General features: G+C 42.2%; 1 protein-coding gene across 7 annotated transcripts in view; it reads left to right on the top strand.

Annotated features, from left to right (window-relative positions):
• The window catches only part of LOC100118904 (protein Skeletor, isoforms B/C), a 56,004-nt gene extending 46,436 nt beyond the window's left edge, over positions 1-9,568 (top strand). For 5 of the 7 annotated variants that reach the window (XM_016987200.2, XM_031932923.1, XM_016987198.2 and 2 more), the window contains 6 exons: positions 5,320-5,558; positions 5,642-5,822; positions 6,049-6,069; positions 6,338-6,695; positions 6,758-7,497; positions 7,570-9,568. In XM_016987200.2, the coding sequence (XP_016842689.1) occupies positions 5,320-5,558; positions 5,642-5,822; positions 6,049-6,069; positions 6,338-6,695; positions 6,758-7,497; positions 7,570-7,725 (1,695 nt within the window). In that variant the 3' untranslated portion in view covers positions 7,726-9,568. The remainder of the gene's footprint in view (positions 1-5,319; positions 5,559-5,641; positions 5,823-6,048; positions 6,070-6,337; positions 6,696-6,757; positions 7,498-7,569) is intronic. The other 2 variants (XM_032601156.1, XM_016987201.3) reach the window with 1 other exon arrangement.
• Positions 9,569-18,829: the final 9,261 nt, after the last annotated feature.

Raw genomic sequence — 18,829 nt, 5'->3', positions numbered from 1 at the left:
CGAAATTTATGACCCTAATACCGTTATTATTGCTGGCTTCGTGCAGGCTTTCCTTCCCTATAGTAGGCCTAAACATTTCCTCCCTACCTATTTTAGCATTGAAATCGCCTAATACTATTCTTGTATCGTAAGACGCGAACTGGTCGATTACGTAGGACAGTGTACATTAATAAATACATATCTATACCATTCCCCTTCGATAATGATGTACGAGAGCCTATCATTGACGGATTTGAAACTTTTAACCGAATGTATGATGCTTTTGCTTACGAGAAATCCGGTGCCTAGAGATCCCCCACTCCCGGCCCCATACAGGTACGTGAAGTTACCCGATGCTAGTACTCCGCCATCTGGCCATCGCGATTCCTGTATTGCTACCAAATCTAGATTGTACCTATCAGCTTCCTTTTCGAGTTCTTTAAACGCACCTGCTCTGTATAGACTGCGAACATTCCAAGTTCCGACCCTTAAGTCCCTTTTGGTTCGGATTTGATTTTTTTTGAGCCATGATGTTATGTTAAACCCGCGCGCTTCGGATCCTGTTCCGATCGCAGGTGAGTCCACCGTTCTAGAGGTGATAACCCCCATACCTCTCTAGAACTAAGTATGAGAGCTTTCCGACTTTGACGAGGACAGTGTCAATTCGTCGTCAGACACACTACGGTTTCATTCTCGCATCCTGACGCCCCCCTGCAAGGCAGCGCGCCTTCGCTGGCATCGTTACCGCGTAAGACCATGTGACGAATCATTCTACACATCCCCTTTCGGGGCAGTTGTCATCGCTCCCGCATCCTCCTCGGCAGCAGGATTTTTGCCCATTTTTGTAATGTGTGATGAAAGAGATAGATTAAGAGATAAGAGATAATGTGAAGTGTTTTTGTTGTTGTGGTGCTTGCGTAGTGTTTCTAGATGAATGCGTTCGACAGTGTGGGCTCATCACACCCACGCCTGTTCCTATCGGCTGTCCGCGGTTGCTTATTCAATTTATTCTCAGCTAACCTCTTTCTCAGGGGCTGTTCCTCTATCCGCAACCTGAGGACGCGCTGTGTAGTGGTGATAGGCACCCACCCGCCCGATCTGGACGACAACGCCCAAGACCCGCTTAGGGTAGCGGCATCGTAACAGTCTCAAAAACTACTGCAGCTACAAAATGAATCATCGTGATTGAAAGTTGCTTGAAATATTGAAATGCATCAATTATTATCTGACGTATTTTCGCGTAGAAGCAGTTTGGTTGTCCAGCTGTCAAATACCTTTTTTGTTCATTATCAACAATAATAATGGTCAAAATGTGGTTTTTCAACAATAACTCAAAAACGACTGCTCTTATTACAAATAAAGTTATTAAAACTTGTTGAAGACAAAGTGCATAAAGTATTATCTAAGTTTAGTTCAAGGTAAAATGTTGGCAACTATAAGTTTTGTACCCATCCTCACCGTTCTGTATCTTAGTATTATTATGATTTCTCCTCTAAAAAGTTATGCAATCAAAAGGAGAAATCATAATAATAATACTAAGATACAGAACGGTGAGGATGGGTACAAAACTTATAGTTGCCAACATTTTACTTTGTAAAAGGTGTTTTTTTCTGATATGTGTATAGGTCTAAATTGTAATGTGTAGCCTGAAAAAGTTTGAAAGACCGTTCAGTTCACGTCTGAATAAATTCTTATTTCATGTTATTAATAAAACTTTTTCGTAATAAAAGTTGTTTACCGCAGCATTAATAAAGAGTACTTTTTGAATTTTGTACGTCTTTGGAATGTTATTTGAATTAATCAAGGAGGATCGATGATGACATTTCACGGACATAAATTCGCAATATTGCATCTCTCAGACGCGAATACGGTAAACTTTCAAAACTTTTACTTTGCATTAAAAAATGTTTTATAAAACATGAAAGTACGTCAAGCTACATATATTGATCAAGTCAACTCAACTATACAAAAAATTAAGCAACTTGTAATACTCGCCTACGTCATCCAAACTTGTACTAGATTAATAATATTTGTGGACTTGAAGAATGCGCGCGATGGCGGCAATACCCGGAAATGGCTGATGGGCAATACGCGTGTTATGCATCCCGAGAGCGTAGGAGTGCATTACTCGCCTGCGCACATGCGCACACGCGATCTACATCCAGTCGTGTGCAGTCATGACGCAGGAAAAATCGCAACGTCAGATCATCCACTCGATTTTTAATTAGCGCGCGGTATAGGCGTAGAGCTTGCAAGCACGGGTGCATAAGCGAGAAGAACAGGGAAATCTAAACTGAGATGGGGCTGCTAACCGCCGAGCGGAAAATACGCACGTAGTACACACGCAGCGCGCGCTCGTACTCTAGAGTATATGTATATGTGTGTGTATGTGTGTGTGTGTGTGTGTGTGTGTGTATAGCCGGTTATATACGTTGATGCGCGACTCAACCCTTTGGCGCGTGCGCGGGCGGCGGTCGATGCTGCGCGCCGTTGCGCCCGGAAGGACAGGCAGACAGACAGAGGGAGAGAGAGCGAGACAGAGCCAGGATTAGAACGGACGAGCCGCTGGCGAACGCTCGAGCTTCGGAGCTTTTTTCGACGAGCTTTAATGCCCTGTCAAAGCTCTGCATAACGCCGGTATGTTCAGTAGTCAGGGACCGATTGGGTCAGGCGGGCACAAATAGCGTCTCGTGAAGTTTCGCTCTTCCGTCGATGCAAACTATTTGCTGTTTTTGTTCCCCCTCCCCGCGTCACGTATCGCCCGAAGACTGCAGCGCGACGGAATGCGCGGAATTCAAGACGCGACTTTTTTCATGACAGCGACGGGCGCTGCACGTGCGCATCCGAGAACGTGCGGGAATACAAGCTCTCTCGATTATACCACTGCCCCGTGTGTCGTCTAGTTAAAGTCGAGGTTTCTCGTTCGCCCGTTGAATATGAAGAAAATTACTCCTCCTCGTTTGCCCATGCACTTCTTTCACCTAAAAGGCCCGACGAGCCATCGGTCGCTTTTGGCAGCCAGCACTCTGCACTTAAAGTCGGTCGCCATTTTGGCATCGCCCACGCCCTGGATCAGCACGTATAGCAGAAAAGGTGGCGAGCCGCAGTGGTCCGAACAACGCAAAGCACAATAATTCCAGCCCGCTGGGCAGATTACAACGAGCAGCAAGTTTGACGCTCGAAAAAAGCCGCGAGCCGGCGGCGCACTAATTCAACTTTATCTGTTCAGCGCAGCAGCAGCAGCCGCCCACGCAGAGCCGTATAATTTCATCCTCTTAAAAAGTGTCCCGCGCAGCTTACTCATATTGTGCGCAAATTTACAAGCTACTTTTCGAGCTTTCGGATCGATATAGCGCGCGCGCCGTGCATTCGCAGTCGCGACTTCGGCGTACCGAAGCGCACGATGTCCGTGTAACAGTAAGAAAGCCGGAATGGCCGCGCGAATTGGGCCAAAGTCCCTGCTGCGTCTCTCGTCGCTCGGTCCGCGGGGAATCCGCAAGCAATTCGGGGTCGAGTTATAGAATTTTTCGGCCGACGTCGAGAGAGAGAGAGAGAGAGAGAGAGAGAGAGAGAGAGAGAGAGAGAGAGAGCATGTACACCGGCGGCGCCACCCGATTGGACGGAGCTTGCGCGCGCGTCTCCGCCCACCAGCGCCGGCCGGCTAAGTTTTGTCCCGAAGCTCGCTCGCCGCGCGGACTATTTTCCGCAAAATCAAAGCTCGGCCTCCCCTCGCCCCCGCTGCAGCCCGACCGAACTCGTATTTCGCGATTTTCCAAGTTTTTCGCCCGCGCGGCTCGCGAGCGATCTCGGCAGATCAGCTGCTGCGGCTGCTAATTGAGCGTCAGGGAAAAAAGAACTAGAGGCGCTCTGTCTCTCTGTCTCTTGAGAGCTAGATAGGGGCATTTAAACGACTGCAAGCTCCCGTAAAGATTCGGAAGGCCGGGGAAAGACGCGCGGCTCCGTCGGCTGCGAAGGCGAGCTCATCGGGCGCGCGAGATGTTCGCCGCGACGGCTCTTATGCGCTCGGTTTGTCACCGTCTCGATTACCCGCTACGCCCTGCTGCTCCTCTTCCCTTAAACCCGCGCTGATCGGTCGCGGCGTTTTTACGCAGCCTGTACAGCCTGCATAGTCGCTCCTCATTACCGGCGATTTATCGCGGCGAGTACGCGCAGAGCGAAAACCAATTTGAAACGCTGCCAATCTCGCGAGCCCGTTAAGAGCTCGCGGCTCCTCGGGACGTCGATTCCATTTGGTTTTATTTTTACGGAGTATTTTTACGGAGAGGCGTAAACCGCAGCTAGTTGCGCTGAAAGAGAATTTCCGATGTTGGTACAAGGGACGCGCGCGTCCCATGCAAAATGGCCTCTTCAGTACTTTAATATTCTTGCGCAGGGCGCGCGTATGAAAGGCTTTTCGCCGCGCGTCCCACTTTTTAAAAGCCGCGCGGAAGGAAAGCTTCGATATTAACCGGGGATTGTGGCCGCGGGGCTCTGTGCGCTAGCGGACACTCGGCCCGTCGGTATACTATAATATACGTGTACCATACGTCGCTCTCTATTCAAATTCGGGATAATTAACGAGGACGAGGAGCCGGGCGATACGCACATAAAGCAGCTTATAATAAAAAGGAGGCTGCGCTGGATATAGACGTATAACGAGCTGCGACGACGTCCCGTGTCTCAATTTCTCGCGAGGGTCGATCCGGCGCTCCGATAACGCGGCTACATATATACATATATATAGATGCCTGCCTCCGCGCGCTCTGATTATTATTTCCACCCTCCGTCGCCGGGGCATGTATTGTCTCTCCACCCCACCCCCACCCCATCTCTCGTCGCTCGTTTGTCGCTGCCTTTTGCTGGCGAGATTCGGCGCCCGTTCGCATTTTTCCCCCTGCCTGGACCGGACGAGATTAGGAAATTATTAATGGAGCGCGTTTGCTGATGGCTCGCATGCGTGTACGAATGGCCCGGTATGCGGCGCGAAAATCTCTCGCCGAGAGTCGCGGTTATCTGCCGAGGAGCAGGTTCCGGGAGAAGCGGATTCGGAATCCATAGAAACGTGTTTTTTGAGAGGTCGAGGCTAGCGCCTGTAGCGAGCCCGCCGAGGAAAGGGAGTAAATCTGATGTACATTTAGGGGCAGAGGCCGCATATAAGCCGCCTTCTCCCTAACGAGCGCCAGATCAAAGCTGCATATCGGATTGGCGGCGCTATAGGCCTGAGCCGCGATAAATTAGCCCGTCTGTCTCTCTGATGCTCGTCAGCGCCGAACTCGATGAGTTTTCCCTTGCTATTAGAGCAGGCACTCGGATCAGCTAATTGGCCGTTGTTTCCCGCAGGTGAACTTCGGCATGGTACTGATCCCGGAGGACCTGTGGATCCCGGCGCCACGGGTCCTCCCCGAGTTCTCGCGGCTGGCTCACGGACTGCGCAGCGACAACATCACCATCCTCGACAGCAAGACCTTCTACATCCCCAACCTGCACTACGACGGCGCTGGGCCCGACGCCTACTTCTGGGTCGGCAAGGGGCCCGAACCCGACACGCACGGCATCAAAGTGCCCAACGAGATGAACAGGTGTGTGATTTGTTTTTTCTTTTTTTTTCAACACTTCCCGTAAGCAAGTTCTTCTTCCGACATTCCTATACTTTCGATTGCAGCTCGCAGCCTCTGCAGGGCTACGAGGGCGTCGACATCGAGATCGTGCTGCCGGGTAACCTGACCGTCTACGACATCGACTGGCTGGCCGTCTGGTGCGTCCAGTACAAGCACAACTTCGGACACGTCCTCATACCCAAGGACCTGGACGTGCCGCCCGCGCTGGGCCAGACCAAGATCGCGGTAAGCACGCTCGGACTCTGCGCCTGCACATTGTTGCGTGTGTGCGTGCGCGCGTGTGTGTATACGCACGCACGCACGCACGCACGCACACACACATAACTTCATTCTCGCATACTGACCGTCCAACTTGCGCTATACGTCATCGCATATACAACTCACCATGCGTCCATTAGGAAGAACAAGCTAATGTCAGACCGAATTTTCTCATTGCATGCGCACGGAATAGCCGCCATGGTGGTACACCCCTGTGAGTATTGAAAGCATCGTCATCGTGAGAAAGGCAATATCGTACCTGCATGTAGAGATTATGTTCGTGCGCAGCTTGCTTGCTCGCTTCCGTGTTGCTTGTGTGGGCGTTCGGATGAGCCGCGGACAGCTGCGGGCTACTCCCTCCACTCTCTCCATCGAGGAGCCGGCGGCTGTCCGCAGCGGCACACGTTATAGAGAGCGGATACAATTGTTTTAAGAGCCGATTTGAGGCGCGCACGCTGAGCTGGGCTTTGGGCGTTTTGCAGACGAGCAGCACGCCGGCGCCCGAGATGAGCAACTGCATCGAGCTGCTGGAGGGCCGGGTGCAGGTGCAGTGGGAGCTGATGGGCGAGGACGTGCAGATCCGCGTCTCGGGCAGGATCCGCGAGAACCAGTACGTGGCGTTCGGGCTCTCGGGCAGCGAGGGCAAGGCCCAGATGATCGGCGCCGACGTGGTCGTCGTCGGCTACAACAAGTCCAGCAACAGCTTCTTCGCCGAGGACTACTACATGTCGGAGTACGCGCAGTGCGACGGCAAGCGGGGCGTCTGCCCCGACCACCGGATCGGCGGCAAGAACGACGCCGTCTTCGTGTCCGGCAAGCGGGAGAACGGCGTGACCACGGGTGAGTTTCCGCAGCTCGTCCCGCGCACGCATACTATTACGCATATCTCGATTCGCCCGCAGTGACGTACATGAGGCCGCTGCGCACGAACGAGCTCGACTACGACCGCATGATCCCGGACAAGGAGACGACGATAATCGCGGCCATCGGCCTGCTGAACAAGAACTTGGAGGCGAACGCCCACCTCAGCTCGGACAGCACCGGCGAGGACATCCGCATCGACTTCGCCGGCCGGGGCGTCCACCAGTGCACCAACTCGCTCTACAACCTGCCGGCCCAGAAGGAGCTCAAGCCCTGGCCGGCGATGAGCATCGCCGGCGAGGACACCTTCACCGCGCGCATCGGCCCGACCGGCGGCGACCGGGGCTACCCAAGCATCACCGGCGAGCCCGCCTGGGGCATCGCCTGGTACATCAACGAGATGCTCATCCCCGAGCTGACGGTCGAGCGCGGCCAGAACTACACGTTCCTCGTCGAGGGCGGCGACGACAAGACCATGTCGACCAGGTACCATCCGTTCTACATAACGAGCAGCCGCGAGGGCGGCTACGGCCAGCTCAACGCGGAGCAGCAGAAGCGCCAGAGGGTCTTCGCCGGGGTGGCCCGCGACGCGAGCGGCTACCCCTACCCGACCGCCGCCGGCCGCTACTGCGAGTACCAGCACAAGAGCGTCGACAAGAGCGCCATGACCGAGAGCTTCGAGGAGTTCTTCGGCACCCTCCGGCTCCACTGCGAGGAGGGCCAGCCGGCCACGCTCGTCTGGCACGTCGAGGAGGACACGCCCGACCTGGTCTACTATCAGGTAAGTCCCGCCGCTTCCTCGCGATCTCTTCACGTCGTCGATTCACGCCTCGCTCTTTCTTCTGTGCCCCAGTGCTACACGCACAGGAACCTGGGCTGGAAGATACACGTCGTCGACCAGGGCTACGGGCCGCTGAAGACGGAATCCGGGGCCGGACGGTCCCGCGCGCTGCTGGTGCTCCTCGTCGGCTGCCTCGCCGCTGCGCTGGGCTCGCTCGTCGGCAGATGAACGCGGCAAGAGCCGGCGCATTTTTCTTCGCTTCGCCCTCCCCCTTCTCCCCCTTCTCCTCCTTCTCCCCCTTCGTCCTCTTCGTCCCCTTCTCTCCGGAGAGTCAAGCAACCAGGTCAATACGCCGAGGAGGAGCAACCGAATGAAAGTTAAACGACGGTGATACGACGCCCTCGGGCATTAACTACATACTCCATACGCAGAAACAAAACGAGCTGACGAGCTGACGAGCTGACGACTCCCCCCCCCCCCCCTCCCCCACACGCGCACACACGCGCGAGATGCAAGGTTGTAAAGAAAGTACTTAGCGGATATTTTTAAGAGCTAATACGGATTCAATATTTCACACACACACACACACACACACACACACGCATATGAAGAACAAAGAACTTGCGCGTATATGCATGATTCGTCGCTCCCAACGAAGAATAGCCCGCTCCATTTCTTCAGATTTCCCTGACTGAACGCGAAAAGATAACAATTTGCTAGTCTTCGTCGGGAGCGACGATACCAGTATACAATATAATGCGAAGCGCGCTATTTTGCTCAATACGACTCGTCGTGTTACACGTTCGACAATAATTGTACGACGACCGAATTGCTGAGACGTACCGGCCACCGCTTTTTCGACAATAACTATATACATACAAACAAATATATGAAACTTTTGAAAGTAAATGGGCTGATGATGCGAGACGTATAGTCGACTAATGGCATTAGGCTGTAATACTCATTGCCCTCTTGTGCCTCCGAGTTGACGTATTCTGCTTTTATTTAACGCGGTTATATTCTGAGTTTCAAAACCTTGGCCCGTTGAAACGGAAAAAATGCTTTTATCCATACTTCTCGACGAAGCGATTTAATTGATTCATTCTACCTGCTAAGAACGAAGGAAAAACTTTGAGACACCAGAGGACTTCTGAAATTTCGAATATAGGCGTAAAAAAATTCATGAGTTGATAAACGACAAAGGCAAAAGTAAAGCGCGAAAAAATGTATATTAACACTTACGATTTAAAGAAGTCAAACTTATTCAGTAAACGTTAGGGATACTAATTTATAAAAAATGCTGTTCGACAATAATCGATACGATAGTATAATATTATATATGATACAAAAAAAGATAATAACTTGGTTGACTGGCAGAAAGAGCTTGACAATAATTCGTTTACTCTTTCGCTCGTCTGATCAAGCTGAACTCGGATATAAGGGCTTAGAAATTATACGTAAGCATATTATACTTTACTTATTATTATCAACATTAACTGTAATACGCAGGTTAAGCAGAGACAAACATATACGCGCTATATATTATACCGTGTAAATATAAGAAAGAAAAAACGATGGCGAAGCAAAAAATGTGAACCATCGGAGTGGACCTTCTCTATATTATAATACAGAATGAAAGTATAAATGTGCCTTGGGTGCAGATTTATTCAAGTCTCGCTTGTTCAGAGCTGAACCGAAAGTTACGGTAAAAATAGAAACGCATGCGGATGACAAAGAAATGTGCAGTGCAAAATGATAAAATCGCACGTAGAGATGCCCTGGAGTGCTTGGAATTCAATCCCTTGAGCGTGTCGATGCAGCTTCATATACGCATATAGTATATGAGTATACATTTTTGAAAACACACCTATATAATAATATGCGCTCGCAAATTTCAAGAGATAGATCAGATAAAGTTACCATAAGTCGAACCATAATTCATTGGCCCTGTGTTTATTAGCACAATGAATTAGAATAATGTAGTTCATGAAATTTTAATAAATTTTTTAACGTTGAATACGGCACGTGTACATCGTTAATTAAAAAAAAAAAAAAAAAAAAAAAAAAAAAACTAACTCAAGCACAAATACTAACGAACCAGTTGCATTAGCATGTTCATGAAGTGAAAAGCGCTATTGAAGGTATAAGTCGACAAGTCGTACATAAGATTTACATTCTGAGAACGATCCGAGTCCAATTTTAAGAGGTAAGCGTATTGCATTGCAATAAACAAATGTGAAATCGAATTTTATAATGCGCTCAAGGGATTTTCAATATACGGTTCAATATAACGAAGGAATTTACAAAAAGTAAGTAGATTCTAATATAATTATTAACACTAACGTGTTATAAAAGACGAAGCCGAAGCGAAGAAATCAGCGATAATACATAATCAGCTGGATGCGGCGGGAAATGTTAGCTTTAATAAACGTGCGTAAATCGTCTAATTCAAACAAATACTTTTTTTCAAGTGCTACACGAGGTATCTTGCAATACTTTCGGTATATCATAGACATGTAACGATATTACACGCGAAAGTGCAAAGCAAATAATTTGAATACAAAATTTCAATTATTATATTATAAGTACAAGAATCAAGTGACGTACGAATTTAAGAGTGAGATTTTGTTAAGCAATAACACTACAAAATTATCAACTTATTTTTCTACAAAAACATATTTGATGTTGTTACTTTTTACAGATTTGATTTTATTTGTTGGCAACCAGACGCTAGGCATCAATTATTATTTGCCCATAGTTGAATCATTATAGAGTTTAAATTTGTGCTTTATAAAGTATAAGTAAATCTTAAAAAATGCAAACGTTCCCTTCATAATGCAAAACTTCGTCTCTAAACATATTTTGGACAAAAATTCAGATTCATTTGGAAAAGCTCTATCAGAACCCTGGTAGAAATTGGCCGATTTAAAATGGTGAAAAAGCTAAGAACTTGGTAGTTTTCTTTGTCAGTTCTTGTTACAAGATGTAACGCTTTTTATCCTAGTTCTTTGGCAGTTCTTAGATCTGTTTTTGAAAAGTAATGCCCAAGATATTTGGTCAAATGACAACGTTTACTTGGCTCGGTTGGCTAAGGCGCGCGGCTATCCTTGTGCAGGGCTCGGGTTCGAGTCCCCGGTTGCTCGAAATTTTTCGGATGATTTTTCGCATGCAAATCATTATTCTATATACTAACATAAAAAAAAAACTCGAATACAAGCCTGCTAGTAATGATTTTCCAATCCTAACCTCGAATCGCCATTAACCACGTGCACCTGTATCATATTATTTCACCAACTATCTTTGGAAGAAAATAGTTAAGAATACTCAATCTAAAAACATCTTGTAACAAAAACTGACAAAGAAAACTACCAAGTTCTGAGATTGACAACCTCAAAACTTCCAAATAACTTGGATACCGTTTCTACCAGGGAATGCATGCGGTTTAAAGCAAAATATTGCTCCAAAGATTTCGCACGTAAATTATATTGTTTAAAATAGCATTTTCGTGATAGATCCGCTCGACGTGTAATTCAGAATGAAAGTAAAAATACATAAATAATTGCTTAAGATATAGCGCGTCCGTATAATAAATGATTCTCGCATACTATAAGGTATAATACGTATAGTAAATTAAGTGCGAGCTTGATGGCGAGGATGGTAAGCGCCTAAATCGGGTTGCAGAGTTTTAATGTATAATACGCATGCAGTCTTGGAAGTATCATAAAAAAAATGAAAGTAATACAACTTACAGATTTGACATGATTCGGATTGTAGTAAATAATATCATGAATTAATGTAGCAGACATGTAGCACAAGTGAACAACAATATATTTTTTTAATGTACTAGAAGAAGATGTATGACAACACTGCGTATTTAAGATTTATGTTTTTATTGCTTTTCTGCAACAAGAGATTTACGAGGCCCACTTACAATCTCGTACTCGCAAATTTAAAAATGCGCACATAGGCAAGGATTAATGATAATAACTGACTTAAGTATATAAACCACAAGTCACACCGGCTGATGTCTGACAATAAATACAATTTTAAGGTAAAACCGACACGTTCAAATGGGCTGCCCCGGAGAAGAAGCCTATACTGTTCATGAATTGCAAAGTTTCATTTATTGTGTTTATAGCCACATTCAAAAATATTGACGGATTTTTAAATATTCGAGCCGCTACTGGTGACATCTGAGTGTAAATTGTCAGGGCCCCTCGGTATTTTATGGTTACAAGACTCGATATCTGTCTGTTTTTTCATTGCAAACAAATTACTGATTTGGAACAAACAAAAAATTGTTGTTTGCCATTGGACAAAACTGAGTTAATAGGTTATTTAGGTAATTTTAACTCGAAAGTATTCTTACAAGCTTTTTCGTAGTTCTTGAGTAAAAAATCGATAAAATTATCACAAAATACGATTTTCTGAGGTTTTCTTCCCGTGCGCACTCTCGTGAAAATGCGGTAAATTGAATTATTTTTAAATAAAAAACTAAATGTTTTACGAAATACAAAAATAATTTTCTAATTTATTGCAAATCAGTCATTTGTTTGTAACGAAAAAAAAAAACTTACGGGTTTCGAGTTCTGTAACCATGAGATTTCGATTCAGCACTGAAGAACATAAAATATGCCCGCAGATTACCGAGGGGAGCTGATAACTTACACTCAGATGTGTTGATACGGGAGAAGCTTGTCAGAATTTATAGATTAGGTGCAGGCGATGGAACAAATTCAAAAGTTGAATGAGAGAGCAAAAGTTCTTTAATATTTATTTAATATACAAACAGTATTTTGACAATACAATTTTTTTAAATATAGGCTAGAATTAAAAAGTGCATTTTTCATATAACAACCTTTAGTGCGTAAACAAATCCATTTTTATGATACAGTTGCGGTGGCAAAGAAGGGTTGTGGCGCGCATAAATTCAGAAAGATATACATACGGACAATAATAAGCATGTGAAGGTAGACAATAATTTTGTGCGATTCGCCGAATTTCGGAAAATATTTTCATTCTATTTACAGAAGAATGCAAATAACACATTCTATAGTGAAGGTATGCGGGCAAAATCCTTTTTGCGGAGCAGCCCCACAATGTCCACGGTTGCTATGATATAGTACTATATATGTAAAACATATTGTAAAAGTAATTTACATCGCTTGTGCATAATTATAAATTGATAATATACGAATTATAATTATATTATAGTTGTTAAGGAAATAATTACCTTTTCGCCATATCAAGCCTATGTTTATCTATAATAACATTTATATCCTCTGGGAAATATATAATACGAAGGACTGTTATAAGCATTCAATTTACATTACACAGATCATATGTGTATGAACAATGTCTGTACATTGCATACATAGATCATATTCACGCCTAAAGTAAAAACAGTAAATTTTTTTCATTTTACAGAATCATCATCATATTTACTATATTAATCTTAGAAAATTTTACAAAATGCAGTAAATTAATGCTGTACAAAATAAAATCCATGTAATTTTAGTGCAGGATAATTTATGAGATTTTAAGAATGCTGAAAATGAAAGTGCAAAGTTGCAAGTGTATTTTAAAGTATGTATCATTTAAATAAGTGGTACATGCTTCTTTTATCAATTAATTAACCATTAATTTCAATTGTAATTAAGATTGTTAAAAAAAAATGTTGATTCTTAATTCCAAAACAATTTGTTATTTTTCAAAATTTAAACACAAAATCAATGAGATCAGCATTTGTAAAAATTTTAAAAAAGAGTATACTGGTATATAAACATAATAGAATACGATCAACATTTTTTAAAGCCGTTTTTAAAAAGATTTTTCATAACACGTGCATCGAAAACGCGCTTTTCGCCTACGAAAAAGTGGAGCGAAAGTCGAGTTTTTCAAGCCTGGGCGAAAGGCCTTTTTAGTGTTTTTGTGCGTATATGTATATATATACATATATCTTAAGGCGAAAGTGTTTTTTCCCTAGGCGCGAAAGTAGACAGCACTTTCGCCTCCAAAATTTTTGAATTTTTTTGAATTTTCAAAATTTTTGAAATTTTTACAACTATCGAAATTTTCATAATTCTGCTTTTTCAGGCAGGCTAAGAAGAGCGCTATCGATGCCCTGATTATAAAAAGCACGGTACACAACAAGGGGCGAAAGTTGGCTTTTTCAAGCGAGGATGATATTTGAGCACTCGTGTCCGTCTCGGGCGCCTGCGGCACCATCGACTTCCACTCGTGCTCAATCATCATCCTCGCTTGAAAAAGCCAACTTTCGCCCCTAGTTGTGTAATGTACTATTTTGAATTATGTGTAAATCCGTTAAATTCATGTTAGATGGCTATATGTATAGGGTAAACTGATTAGTCAATAATACAGGAAATTTACCTTCCTTAGCGTAATTACTTTGCGTTTCCAACAAAAAATTCATTAACTATCCAGTATCAGTTTACCCTAACAAACGTTGTTATATTTCAAATTCAAAGGTTTAAAAATATTATCTAATGATTTAAATGTGAAGATGTAATATTTTAAAAGTATAAAATATCAACGTTTTAAAAGAATACAATATATGCGAATTTTCTGGCGATATAAATTCCAAAAGTGATTTTAAAAATCATGTCGGAGCATATTTATGAATTTTTCATCAAAAGTGTGTATCGATGATTCAGTGTCGAATATAAAAATTTAAAGTTTTGAGCAAGATGATTTGTGTATATTCGACGAGTTGTGTCAATATATTATGCAATACGATGGCGGAAAGCGTGTAACTCAAAGGAAGCCAGAGATGATTATCATAAACAAAGAAGATATATTAGAGATAAAAATGTAATTTTTCGCGTAATATACATGATATGTATGTATATTATAGAATATAACAACCGTATGTAAGCATAGTTCAGGTAGAAACTATTCTTTTATGCGTTTTATCGCATCAAGTATACACGACAGAATAAAAATAACAACAATAATAACAATTATATAATACTAATATAAGTAGTAAATATGATTATGTCTAAAGGGTATGCGCCTAAAGAGAATCGCGCAAGTTGCATAAGTTTCTAATGAGGAAAAAGCAAAATTTACATTTTTCTTAATGTGTGATGAGTGTATATCGCAGTTCATTGAACGAATACAGACAAAAACGAGACTTACTCTTTAGCATCTGCATAATGATAATATTTTCGTTTATATGCAGCAAATTTTATTACCGTGTACGCGTACCTATGTCATATTATTATAATAACAATAATTCCTGTTTGTATTTTATCATAACGATCATTTAATTTTCCTTTCGAAGATGAATGTTATCGAATATAAAAATACCTTTTGACTTACATAATATCGTCGCTTCATGTACAAACATTATAGGTACAGTTCAAATTTTCAAACAAAATTAAAAAAATTAATTAGGGTCCTGCTCTGAACTGTGTGTTACCGTTCGCAATAAATGCGCGGTGGAAAATTTAAACTAGGAACTGGTCTTCATATACAGCGACGATGTATATAAATGTAAGCATGTTTTTGCGCGTAAGCTAATCGGGCAGAAAGTAACAGTTTTCCATCCAGAAGCCGTAAAATTATAGTATCGGCCCACCAGAGGGAAATAATGCTACATTTCATTCGTACTTATACCTGCATGTTATATATGTTATATATGGACAAGAAATATGGCGTGTATGACATATGGGCGAATAGGCGAATTCAACTATTGCGATTATTATTCGTATATAGGTGATTCCGCCGTAACTTGCCCAAAGCCGACCTCAAAATATCCATACATCAAAATCAATTATTTACAACTCGCGTATGCATACTAAAATTTGTCTATCTAATCCGTGTATGATTTTATACGTTTTTGGTTACAGAACTGACATTTCTATTTACGATTATTCGCCTAACCAAATGTTATAAACAATTTCCCAAGGCATGAGTTTCAAAGTAATTACCATTTTATTTGATTATAATTACACCTTATTGATGAATTTACTATAAAAATATATTTATGTGTGTGAATGTGCGCGCGCGCGCACACACACACATACACACACAGACACACAAACGTACAAACGCAACATAGGCTTGGACACAAAATGAGAGTTACGGCAAAATCACCCGTATATTTTTTTCGCTATGTTCGGAACCGAGAATGAAATCGCAGTGATTATGGTGACGATTTTCGGTGCTGTCCCTGTTGAAAATATATACCTGGATATCCAGGTGGATTTTCCATATGGATAATCTATATGGATGCATGTGGATTCCATATGGATTTATGTGGATTCGATGTGGATATTTCATATGGATATCTACATGGATATCCATCTAGTTTTTTAAAAAGTCAAAACAGTTAAAAATTTTGTATGTGCCTGTTATGTATAGTTCATCTAACCATTAATGAAAGTACCATCCGGATGATAACAACAAAACTGGGGCTGTGAGCTCCAAAATATCCACTTTGTAATTATTTTATAGAAATTAAAATTTTTTGTAATGCTAAAAAAATTAAGATTTTTGAGCTCACAACCCCAGTTTTGGTGTTATCATCCGGATGGTACTTCCATTAATGGTTAGATGAACTATACATAACATCAATTCAAGTCCAGATTTCGCGCCATAAAATAGTAGACGAAAGAAGATACTAATTGGCTTATATAACAAATAATTAAAACAATATTACGATAAAACCACGACATTGGGAGTATAAAGTTAATTCGCGGTCAGAAAAATGTTATTTATATCTATATATATAAAATATGGCGGCGATAAAGTCGCATCCACCAGAGGGCGTATTGCAACTTTAAACTCCCAATAGTTGCCCTCCATAATATAATTATCCATCATTTTATAAAGTTTGAAGTTTATATGTCAATTTCTCACAGAATAAAGTTTGAATAATATCTTAAAATCACGTTAGTTTTAAGTATACATTATGTCAATATCTAGCAGAATAAAGTTCAAATAAGAGTGTGAGGTTTGTCGCCTGAGCGAAGCGAGGGTGACAATCACGCGAGTATTCCCTATTCCCTATATCCCTATATAAAAAATTCTTGACCGGATGAAGTGAAGCCAAGAATGCGTCAATATGATTGGCTCATGTAGTGCGCATGCGTCAAAAGTATCGTTAGAATTTTTTGATTTGTTATTGATTTCTAAAATTGATTCTAATATTGAAAATGTAATATAATACTATAATACATATCAAATTATAATTTGTGTATTTATAATATTCTAGAGACATTCTACTCTCGAGACATAACCTTAAAATTTTAAAAGGAAGTTGACGATGAAACCGCGGCAATTTTGAAACTTATATGAGCGCGAAATGAATCATATATTGTAAAATTTGATATATTTCCGTGATAGAAAACAAATATTAAAAATATCAATCAAGTATTTATATTCCATTTAATAAGTTAATGAAATTATAGTCTACTACAGTGCGCGCAGCGCACTGCGCCACGTCTAGTAGAATAAAAAAAAGCACGCGTATCGAACGACATTTTTTGAGACAGAGGGCGGAAAATGCAGTTGAACGCACGTGGAGCGTGCGTAAAAGTGCATTTTACGCACACTGTATCGAAAAAGATTATTAACATAGCGAGGTTCTACTGGTTGGCGTAATAGGGTTATTTAGTTAACTTTGTGCATGTTCCGAGAGTCCCGCCGGGCCTGAAAAGTTTTATTTTTTCGCAAGGATTCGATTGAGAGTAGTTAGAAGAGGTAGCCTCGATCGGGGCAATCGCTATGAAGGATTTCCTGTCTATTTAAATTTTGCAGATTTGCTAAATCGCGAGTGGTTGGAACATGGAGCTTAGATTGGAATGAGAAAAGTTTTGAAGGATTTTCCGAACGTTAAAATTTCTGGCTCAGTAATCGGGCTGGATGGACCTCTTTATTACACACGATCCATGAGATCCGCCGGGTCTAGAACGTTGTGTTGTGAACGATTGGTTAGAACAAGAAGGGACGAACAAGAAGGTTAGAACATGAACATCCACAGTGGAGGAAATCCTTTATACCGACCGCCCTGATCGAGGCTATCTGTTCTAGCTACTCTCAATCGAATCCTTGCGAAAAAATAAAACTATTTAGGCCTGGCGAGACTCTCGGAACATGCACACAGCGTATAATAAAGAGGTCCATCCAGCCCGAGAGTACGCCAGCACCGCACAGTTCCCGATCGAGGTTTCTTGTTCTAACCATATTTCATTCGATTCATTATAAACACACTCACACATACACACACACACACACACACACTGTTAATACTTCTTTATAAATAAAAAGCAATATAATTATTCACAAAAACTATACAGAAAAATGAAAACAATAATCCAAATTCGAGAAATTAGCGCGCCTGATCATACCCTAGTTTTGTGAAATTATAGGTATAAGCGTAGGTGAAATTTTTCTCGTGTGCGCAGGCATCAACGTATGATTATTCTAACCCCATAACTGCATTTGAATTCAGCCATGTTTGATTATTTACATTTGCGATGTTTGCTTATCGCGAGTCACTCCACTCACTTATCGAGTTTCGATATCGATTTGAGCGCTTGCTCTATTTTTACCTACTATAGATTATGGATAAGTAAATGGATTATTCAAACTTTATTCTGTTGGATATCGAGATATAAACTAATGATGGATAATTACTTTACACAGGGCAACTATGTCGTGGTTCATCGTAATTTTGTTTTAAAATTGTTTGTTATCAGCAAATTAGTTTCCTCTGATCGTCTGCTATTGTGGTACGAAATCTGGATTTAAACTAACTATATGAGACCTCCTTAACGGTGCAAGCTTTAGATTATTTAACCAAGTTTTATCTTGCACGTATTTGTGTACATTATTATTTTCTTCGAGTTTCATGGTTATATGTATAAACCCTGGTGTCATGCATCACGATTAATTAATGATATCGTCGCTCTCAATGAAAACTAGCACGTCCTTTCAGCGGTTTCGGGGCTTTACGTTTAAGGGGTCAAGCCTGGGTTAAATCCTGCAAAAAAACAAAAAGATATTCTTCTTACCAAACAATTTTTGATTTGATGTAATTTGAAAAAAAAAATTCTATTGAAAATATATAAAATATACACCATTTTTATCGAAAAAAAAAACATGTATATACCTTGTAAAATCATTGACCAAAATTCATGACATTTCACTATATAAATAAGTGTTTTCAGTCACTTGCCACGGCTTTTTGAAAGATCCGGACCGTCGTCTTTACTCTATCCGGGCTTAAAATGTACCTTAAACATGCCCCCTCGGACCGATCGAGAGACATTGCTAAAAAATATAAATCAAATACTGCTAGCAACAA

The sequence above is a fragment of the Nasonia vitripennis genome, chromosome 5 (genome assembly GCF_009193385.2).
Source record: "Nasonia vitripennis strain AsymCx chromosome 5, Nvit_psr_1.1, whole genome shotgun sequence".
NCBI classification, from domain to species: Eukaryota; Metazoa; Arthropoda; class Insecta; order Hymenoptera; family Pteromalidae; genus Nasonia; species Nasonia vitripennis.
This window is presented reverse-complemented; position numbering and strand designations above follow the sequence as displayed.